This window comes from Solanum stenotomum, chromosome 11 (assembly GCF_019186545.1).
Source record: "Solanum stenotomum isolate F172 chromosome 11, ASM1918654v1, whole genome shotgun sequence".
NCBI lineage: Eukaryota > Viridiplantae > Streptophyta > Magnoliopsida > Solanales > Solanaceae > Solanum > Solanum stenotomum.
Window position 1 is genome coordinate 45,103,031 of NC_064292.1, and position 10,086 is coordinate 45,113,116.

At 37.7% G+C, this 10,086-nt stretch overlaps 1 protein-coding gene across 3 annotated transcripts in view; it reads left to right on the top strand.

The window, feature by feature from the left end:
• The first annotated feature begins 657 nt into the window (after positions 1-657).
• LOC125845314 (uncharacterized) overlaps positions 658-10,086 on the top strand; it is a 10,154-nt gene continuing 725 nt past the window's right edge. Inside the window, exons 1-13 of one of the 3 annotated variants that reach the window (XM_049524797.1) lie at positions 1,134-1,378; positions 1,906-2,003; positions 2,142-3,160; positions 3,282-3,338; positions 3,807-3,862; positions 5,084-5,312; positions 5,758-5,844; positions 5,936-6,010; positions 6,124-6,207; positions 8,571-8,635; positions 8,754-8,943; positions 9,066-9,154; positions 9,584-9,698. In XM_049524797.1, the coding sequence (XP_049380754.1) occupies positions 3,011-3,160; positions 3,282-3,338; positions 3,807-3,862; positions 5,084-5,312; positions 5,758-5,844; positions 5,936-6,010; positions 6,124-6,207; positions 8,571-8,635; positions 8,754-8,943; positions 9,066-9,154; positions 9,584-9,698 (1,197 nt within the window). In that variant the 5' untranslated portion in view covers positions 1,134-1,378; positions 1,906-2,003; positions 2,142-3,010. Of the gene's footprint in view, positions 1,379-1,905; positions 2,004-2,141; positions 3,161-3,281; positions 3,339-3,806; positions 3,863-5,083; positions 5,313-5,757; positions 5,845-5,935; positions 6,011-6,123; positions 6,208-8,570; positions 8,636-8,753; positions 8,944-9,065; positions 9,155-9,583; positions 9,699-10,086 lie in introns of all 3 variants that reach the window. The other 2 variants (XM_049524798.1, XM_049524796.1) reach the window with 2 other exon arrangements.

Genomic DNA, 10,086 nt, shown 5'->3' on the forward strand with positions numbered 1-10,086 from the left:
AACTTATATAATTTACTAATGGAAATGGAGAAGTTTGCAACAAATTAGGGCTTTGATAATGGGTTAAAAGGGATGGTTTTTGGGTCGGATATGATATATGAACGGGTTGATATCCGAGTCGGATAGGTTATTTAAAAGAGGTGTATTAATGTAGTTATTTTTAATGTAAATTTCATGTGGTAATTTAAAAAGGACGTGGCAATTCCATTTGTCATTTAAAGAAAATGAAAGTGAGCTGGATATTTCCAGCAAACCAACTAACGTCTATAAGGGCATATCTATGCGAAAAGTTGGACGGCGAGAGCACAAGTGATCCAAACTTCAAATAGGGTATATCTAGACATTTTCGAATAGTTTAGGGGCATATTTGATCCTTTTCCCTTTTTTATTTTTTATATATATGAAGGACTTTCTTGGCAATGTATTATACAAGGAGGACATAAATAGAGCAATCTTAAGATTTGAGGGACCATTTGAGTTAAAAATTACTAGTATATTAAAACTTGAAAATATCCTCATATTTTTTTTTATATATATGAAGGACGTTCTTGGCAATGTATTATAGAAGGAGGACAAAAATAGAGCAATCTTAAGATATGAGGGACCATTTGAGTTAAAAATTACTAGTATATTAAAACTTGAAAATGTCCTCATATACAAAGTACTACTGAAAAACTGACCTGATAGCCTCTCAGCTTCGAACCAGTTGCAAAAACCCTAATCTCAGAGTTCGCTACGGCCTAGGGTTCCGTCAAAGCTAACCTGTACTTCACCGGCGGAACACCGAGCCATCGGCCAACCGGCAGAGAGCATCATCGCAAATGGACTTCGACGAGTACGATTATCTGGAGAAGACTGTGGAAGAGATTAACGGCACTTCTACGAAGAGCAAAGACAAAGACAATAACAGCAGCGCCGAGAAGGAGAAGAGCGAGAAAGGCTATCGTCGAAGGGAGAGAGATGGAAGTGAGGAATACGCCGACGACGACAATAGAGAGCGCCGGAGCAGCAAAAAGTCTCGCGGCGACGGCGAAAGCATCAGAGAGAAGGATAAGGAGAGAGATAGGGAAAGGTCATCGAGGCATCGGAGTAGGGAACGGGAATCTGAGAGAGACAAAGAGAGAAGCTCAAAAGACCGTGACAGAGAGAAGAGGGAAAAGGAGAAAGAGAAAGAGAGGGATAGAGACAGGGAGAAGGAGAAGGAACGTGATAGAGATAGGAAGAGTAGAGATCGGGATAGAGATAGAGATAAGGAGCGAGAGAAGGAGAAAGATAGAGAGAGGGAGAGGTCAAGGAGGAGCCGTAGTCGCTCGAGGATTGAGCGAGAGAAAGAGATGTTGAGAGACAGCGAGCGTGACTTTGAATCACGGGACAGCAGGTTATACTATTTGCTTTGCTTGTATCTTATGCTACATTATTAGTCTCTTGTCATATCAAGTGCTGCTGTTTGTTGCCTCTTAACAATTTTGAGTTTATTTCAAAATGATTAGTGTTTTGATGATAATTATTAATTCAGGCTGTAGTGATTGATGAATAGTTTCCAATGTACATCAATATGGTTGGCAACTGCAATTATGTAGTTGGTTGGCAATTGCAATCATGTAGCTGCTAATGTGGTGAAAGGCATTGCGAAAACTAAAAGAAATGATCAATATTTGCATCTCATCATCTTTATTTCTCAAATTATATCAATTTTTTTACTGGGCTGTCGACTGTTTTTGTAACCCAAAAAACAGAAAATTAGGTAATGGCTGAGATTAAGTATGTGCTTGAACACACTCTGCTGAGTGTTTTGAGTTCTAGTAGGTTCAAACGGAGAAGGCAATTTAAAGTGGTCTAAGTGCGTAAAAGAGTGTCAGTTTATCCACAAAGAATGTAATATTCTGACTTGGGTTGAAATCGTAGATGGATTGTTTCCACATCTTAATGGGCTAACAATGCGGAAACCCTTCAAGGCTTGATTGAAGAAGTGGCTTATTCCCACATATATTGAGTATGATAAGGTCTGTTAAGTTTCCTTTGGTCTTTGAGATTTTCGCTCACTCTTGAATCCTTCTAATGTTTCTGCATTGATGGATTTAAGGTTACTTTTTTCTTAAATCTGATTTGAGATGTTGACAAATGATGTATTGAATTTCTAGGTTGGCAACGCATATGGTGTGAGGCTGTATCAGTTTTTCAACCTTTTCTTCTGTTCGAAGACGAAAATACATTAACCCTATATGTGATTCTTTTTTGTGAAAGCAGGGAAAAGTCTCAAAATTTTGGTGCTGGGCAGCGAATAATGTCACAACACATACTGCATTCATATTCTTAACTTGAAGTTTATACTTGGAGATGCTTCAAAAGTTCAAATTATCTTCTAGAATTTGCTCTATTTGTACTTGTTTTCTTTTTCTCTGGGAATGTTGTGTTTTACTGGTGGTTGGAATTCTATTTGCTTCCTGTTTAGATATAAAAGACGAAACTCATTTGGGTCCTTGAGCATTTATGAGGAGATCGTGCTATATTCGGCTAAACAAGTAGATAAATGAAGTTTACATTTTCAAGTAGCCTATCGGCCTATCCAAAACTTTAGAATCTTGTTGACTTCTTCCACATTTGTCTCAAAAGGGCTTGCCTTGATGATCTATCCTGCTGCAGTAGCTACTCCATCTAATTGAAAAGAGGTGAAATTTAGCACAGCAAGGGAGGCTTTAGAGGATGATGATTCATCATGTCATAATGTAATTTGTAGCATGTCCATGTATTTATGCAAGTTTGGTTGAGCTTTGATGTTTATAGTAGTTGATTACCTTCAATGTAGCAGGTGCTACATAAAGTACTTGAAATGAAAATCCACTCCCTACTATGTGCAACTTAAATTTTACAACCAGAGCCTCATACTTTTTCGTTCTTCACTAGCCTTGAGATTAATGTGATTTAGAGGTTGATTTGCTTCAATATGTTCTATAGTTTGTGACATAGGAAAGTGAAGGGTCTGCATGAGCTCTAGCTGGTTAATGAAGTCATGTTTAAAATAATTCCTTGCTATGATCTATGCCATACAGATTCTCATTATGGTCTGAGTCATTTATACAGGAGATTCAAGGAGAAGAAAGAAAAAATAGAACCAGAAGCTGATCCAGAAAGGGACCAGAGAACTGTTTTTGCTTACCAGGTAGATAGTTTCAATGTCTTTTTTTCTGCCTTGTTCATCGACATACATAGTCATTTCTAGCTAGGTGGTTTATCTGGTCAAAAGGTTCATTCTCTGATGTATTTGGTTCGAACTTTTATAGATGCCCTTGAAGGCGACTGAAAGGGATGTGTATGAGTTCTTCTCACAAGCAGGAAAGGTTAGTTCACTTGGTCCTCCGTATTGCTGCATGGTAAATGAACTATGCTGCTGGCAAATTTATGGCTTGATGATCAATGTGTGCTGGTTATGCTTGTCCTAGAATTTCATTTTCTTGTGTTCCTCTAGAATTGATATGATACTTCATGTTTAGGACCCAAAAAATGATTTGTGTTCTTCGCTTGACCCTTCTTCCGTAAACTATTAGTGCATGCTGTATGCATCTCCTTGCTGTTGCAGTAACTGCTTCTCTGCCTTCGGTATCAGGTAGCTTAATTACATTCTCATGTCTCAAGATTCTATACTTGATTGGATGAGCAATATAGTCTGATCAGGTTTAACTGATGATTTTATGCATGACCTATTGCAGGTCTTGTGGTGTATATAGTATGAGTGTACCAAAAGGCCCTCTAAATACAGTTTATCCTGAAGATTTCTATATTTTGACATTCATTTTATACATTTCTAGGTGAGGGATGTGCGGTTAATCATGGACCGGAATTCAAGGCGATCTAAAGGAGTTGGGTATGTCTGTCAAACTCTCTACCTTCCAATTTTGCATGTAATTTTTCCTTCATTTCTTTCTCAAGTAAAGTAATGTGCATCTTGCTTTGTGAAGTACTCCTAAAAGTCCCAAGGATTAAGGTAGCGCAGCTTTCTTTTTTGAGGGAGACGCTAATCATATTTGATTGACTGTAGCATTGGGGCATATCACGTTTCCTAATTCAAACTGAATTGTTGTTTGTCTACTAATGATGGTTAATAAAATTGCCGCGTTGCAATTAAACTGTATTCTTGATTTGTTCCTCCGACTTCTGTGTGTCTCTTTTACTCTATGCCTTTAGAAAAACTGTGTTTCTCATAGCTGTTTTTGCTTTTTATGAAACTTCCTTTTGTTTGGTTGTTCTATGATGTCTGACAGCTAAGATATATTTCCAGTCCCAAGTCCGGATAGGGGGAGAAAGATTGTTGGTTTTAAATAAAATGTGTTCAAACAGAGCAAATGTAAAGTGAGGGTTCTATGCTGACCAAAGTCGGGGATTGTGTAGTTGTCGTTGTAAACATGCATTTTTGACTTCCTTGAAAATCATTATGATTGGTGGAGTAAAGGTTATTTGTATTGTACTTACGAAATGAAGAGGTTTATTTGGATTGTCAAGTACTGTCAATTTTAGTTGACTGGAATCCCAAGATTGCATCATTTGAAGTTTATAGTTATGAGATATGGTCTGTAGATAATATAACAATTGCAAACATAGTAAAACACACAGCAGTAATTGGTCCTGAGAGCATTTAAAGTTATAGGGCTATGAATCAGATGCTAACTGTATGATTTCAAGTGCATTTACCTAAGTACTACTGATATGTCAGTGGGACCCAGGTCTGTGTATTTACCTTGGTGGAATTCTGAGAAGTTTCTTGTGGCTCTCCTTACCTTTTTCTTTTGGGAATTCCAACACGGGTTTAATCTGGTTGTTGATATTGATTACTTATTGCTGTTCTAGGGCCTAGTTACTTCCATGATTTTTGGATGAAGTAAAATTATTATTAACCACGGGGAAAATCTAACCCCGTATTCAAGGTGTATGCCTAAAAGTAGGAAACTTGCATAATGCATGATTTTCTACAAAAGCCACCCAAGTATCTATACAACTAGGAATCTCATGGGTGCACCAAAAAAAACAAGGGATTTATGCAGGTTCATTGAGTTTCAGTTACGTTAATAAATTATTGGTATCTATGCAGGTACATTGAGTTTTATGATGCTATGTCCGTGCCAATGGCTATTGCTTTATCTGGTCGCTTGCTTTTTGGCCAACCAGTAATGGTCAAACCTTCTGAAGCTGAAAAGAACCTTGTTCAGTCAACCGCATCTGGTGGTGGATCAGGGTTGGCGGGGCCAAATGCTGCCTCAGAAAGAAAACTTTATGTTGGAAATCTTCACTTTAACATGACAGAATTGCAGCTTAGACAGGTAACAAGACTGACTTCTCTTTATCTGTGTATAGGCACTAGAATATTCACTTGTCATATGCACTATATATAATGGTGGCGGCTTAAAGACGCAATATTCTGCAATGCCAATCTACCTTGACTTGTATAATATAACATGTTGCAGAACAAATCTATGTTTTAGAGGAAATAAAGTTCACGAAAACGCCTGTTTGTGTATGTATCAAATCCTCATTTATAGGAAAGAAAAAATCCCTAAGATTTTTCTTTGGGATTTTGTCTTTCTTGTAAATTAAGTACATGATACAGACACCCATACATGTGTTTGCCTAAACTTTATTTCTTCTACAACACTAATTTTTTTTTCCAGCATGTATTATTGACTTTTCCAATGTTCTTGCCACAATAATCTGACTAAGCAAAGTCTTCTAATTCTAATTGTATTCTGTTATATCTGGTGTGGTCAGATTTTTGAAGCTTTTGGGCCAGTGGAGCTTGTTCAATTACCTACAGATCCTGAAACAGGACATTGCAAAGGATTTGGGTTTGTCCAAGTCAGTATTTAGTGAACTGCAATATTTCTATCCTGTGTTTTCTCTATCATTATTTTATTCCTTTTAGTAATGCCTTTGTGGTTCATCTTAGTTTGCTCAACTTGAACATGCTAAGGCGGCTCAAAGTTTGAATGGTAAGCTTGAGATTGCGGGTCGGACCATCAAGGTATGTAGATAGACCAAACTCGTTGATGTATAGTCTCTGTAGACCTTGCCTCTCTGAATACTGTTGTATGACAGTATTTACTGATCCTTGACTGGCCTTTTGGTTCAATGCAGGTTTCATCCGTTACTGAACATGTTGGAGTACAAGATGCTGGAGCTAAAACTGCAGACTTTGATGATGATGAAGGGGGTGGCCTGGTGAGTTTGCTCTTAAATCATTATAGAAGGACCTTGCAAGCCATCTTTTCCTTTTAAGTAGGTTTAATACTTCATAGATTATTAGTATGATGGAGGTGGTAAAAGGTCCATCCATGTTTTGGTGTTAGATATGACCTGAGAAAAACAATTTTAAGAAAGTACCAGTGTGCTGCATTAATTTTTATTGTTTGTCTCTGTTTCTTTCTTCCTATTTTTCCCTTTTTCATTTATGGGGTTTGTTCGGTATTCAAGAAAAAATGAACCAAACCAACTAAATAATTCATTAATATATAAATTTTATGATCATAAAAAAATATGTTTATTATATCTTTAACCATAAAAAGTTGTTTTAGATGTTTTTTTTTTTGAAAATAAACAATGTCGTCTTGAGTACTCTAATCTTCTATACTGAAGTTATTTCAAAGTGATTTATTTATTGTTTTAACCATTGAGGCTAGATAAGTTTGAAAACAATTGTGGATCATGGTTGTTTCACTTGTTTGTTCTATGGAAGTGAATAGTTGTCACGTCTCATAGTGAAATTTGTCGCAGATATATGCTTTTAATAGATAATAGGTTTAATCAAGTTGTTTGATTCTCGCTAAACATAGACATATGAGAAATTATGCCTTAGCTCTAGTAGATAATGAAATGAATTTGTATTTTCATGTGGGAAAAACCAACAAAACCGAAACAAGGAAGTGGTTCTTTGTTTTGGTCTGGGTTTGGTTCACAGATGAAAACAGAGAAACAAAACCATGAACACCAAGCATAAAACCGAGTAAGAATGTAACATGGAGCCATTATCAAGGCTAGGAAGGTTCTGCTTTGACTTCATCCATCTGGTTTATGTTGTTGTCAATGAGTGATATCTCTTCCTCCTAGGGAAATTCTAATTTTGTGATGAAGCCACTGTAAGGCAGATTTCTACTCGAGTTTTAGTTCTTGTTTTTACATGTTCTAGGAAATTTACAGCACTTCTTTTTTCCCATTTTGGGATGTTAAAAAATGTGAGACTTTAGCACGGCCCCATAAATAATACTATTTTATACAATATCCACCATTTCTTGAGAGTTCAATCCCTAACTATGGGGTTGAGCTAGGCCTAGTGCATATCTTTACATGGTATCAAATCTAGGTCCATCCCTATTTGGGCTACCGGTCCATGCTCCTGTTGGGCCTAGGCGTGAAGGGTTAGAGTCCCTCATCCTATGTGGAATGGACGGGTGGTTTGTTAAGTAATAATATATTATACAATATCCACAATTTCTCGAGAGTTCAATCCCTAACTATGGGGTTGAGCTAGGCCCAGGTGCATATCTTTACATGGTATCAAAGCTAGGTCCATCCCTATTTGGGCTACCGGTCCATGTTCCTGCTGGGGTGAGGGGTTAGAGTTCCTCATCCTATGTGGAATGGCCGGGTGGTTTGTTAAATGGACTTGGACTTACCCCCCCACCCCCCCAACCCCCACCCCTCCCACCACCACCACAAATAAGCTAGCTTTTAGAGATGAGACATGAGTTGGGCCCAAGTGTCATATCTTTGCATAAACATCGATGTGATGTTTGCATTACCAAACTAACTTTTCAATCATCATTTTAATATTCCTTTCATTACCTTCAATTAATGTAATTGCAGAAGTTCAATTAATAGCTTATACTCTGTCTAGTTTAATACTCATATAAAAGTGCAACAGGCGAGTGCTATGTAATTTCTTCAACGTTACCATGATATATTTTTTGCAACAGAAATTTGTGTGGAACTTGTGCAAAAACTGAATGAGTTTACGATAGGGGATCATGCTTTGTTCTTTCTAATACGCCATGTAAAAGAATAGTTATTTAAGTGCACACACATCAAATGCCCTTTTTCAGCTAGTTGGTGCATAATTCTCACTTTTGGCTAAACCAGACCCCACTTGTGTGATTTCAATGAGTATATCATTGTTGTTATACTTGGCAAGCCATCCTCAAAGCAGCTCAATAGCAGTGGATCTGAGTTAATCCATTCTAGGAAGTATGAAGTATAGGGGATGGAACTTTGTATTTTTTTTCAAAAAGACTGTCCATTCTGAAGCTACTCAGTAAGCTATAGCCTAATTTCATTCATAATATGAAAATTAGTGGGAAGTCTTCCTTTTCCTGTAAGTTAACGAAAATGTATATTTGATCTTCTTTTTTCTCTTGGTACCCCTGCATATGGATGCCTGTTACATTAGAAATCTGATGAATTCGTTCTCTTTGATATTAAACTTGTGCAGAGATTGGGAAAAAACTGTCAAATGAGAACCGTAGGCTTCTAGTAATTGCTATCTCTATCATAAAGTGCACACTTATCTGAATCATTTTTCTGTATTCCAGGCATTGAATGCTCAGTCAAGGGCCATGCTTATGGCAAAATTGGACCGCAGTGGTGTTGCTTCAGGGTTTGCCAGCTTTCTCCCTCTTTTATGCTGACCCCCCCCAATTTTTTTTTTGCAGTGGGAGTGTATTTGTAGCATGTTTTTACAGGCAAAATCTAATGCTCAAATTTTTCCTCTGCAGTGTTGCGGGTACACTAGGAGTTCCTGCACTTAATGGAGCAGCTCAGTCAGCAATGAGCATGCCAATGGGTGGGGCAACAGCTTTTCCGAATATGCTCCCAACACAACTCATTGCTTCCATGGCTCCCGAACCCATTGGAATTCCCAGCGAGTGTTTGTTATTAAAAAACATGTTTGATCCTGCAACTGAGGTTTGTGTCCCTGTGGAGTTTCATATTTAACAGCACATTTCTGAACCATCATGGATAGAGGAGGTGCATATCTGATTCTCTGTTATTTCACAATATATTGATCTTCCAATTATGTGCTGCAGACGGAGCCAGAATTTGATTTGGATATTAAAGATGATGTGAAGGAGGAATGTTCGAAGTATGGCAGGGTCAAGCATATCCACGTGGACAAGTATGTGGTTAATTTATATGATGTCGAGTTTTGTGCTGTTTTGACTTCTAAAATAGTAAAATGCTTCATTTCTTTTCCTGGCAGATCCTTTAATTTGTTTGAGTACTTCTGGATAGGATAATACTTTTCCTCTTTTTAGCTGCCGGTCTTTCTTTATCTACTAGACAGTAATAAGGCTCGCTTTTGTTCTTAAAAAGGTGAAAGACCAAAGAGATTTTTAGCTTGACAATCAAACTGAACTATGACACGTGGCTTCAAATTTGATTGTTGACTGACCTGTGGATTTTTAAGTGGCTAGTTCTCCATTCCTGTTAGACAACTCTTATTCTTAAATACCATGATCCAGTAGTCAGCTATACTGGCTGGCTACTTACTGGTCAATTAATGTCATTTTCGTCAGCTATTGATCCTAGATGTATCTTTTGGCAGGAACACCTCTGGTTACGTGTACTTGCGGTTTGATAGTGTTGAGGCTGCATCTCGTGCTCAACAAGCCATGCACAAGAGATGGTTTGCTGGCAGATCGATTTCAGCCATCTACTTGGTAAATGCCTAAGTTGTCCGAGCATTTTCATGTCCTTATCTTCTTCCTCTTCTTCGAATGCATAAATGGTTCATGGAGCATGTTATTTTTTTGGGGAGGGGGGTTGGGTTGCAGAATGTTAATTTCTACCCTGTTGGTCTGTTTATTGAAGTGTCCATTTGTTCCTATTCTGTTTATTTGTGGCATCATGATTCCAGTTATGGCAGATAGCTGAGTTCAGACCAAAAAATAAAGAAGAAAATTACGGACTTCCGGGTTAATTTTTGACAGCCTAGTTTTTTGTTGTTACTTAACAAAGTGTGAATATACTTATCCGTACTTGTTCATTATATAGACGGTAGATCATTTCTTTTTTCGCTCACCCTTACCCCCCCCCCCCCCCCCCCCC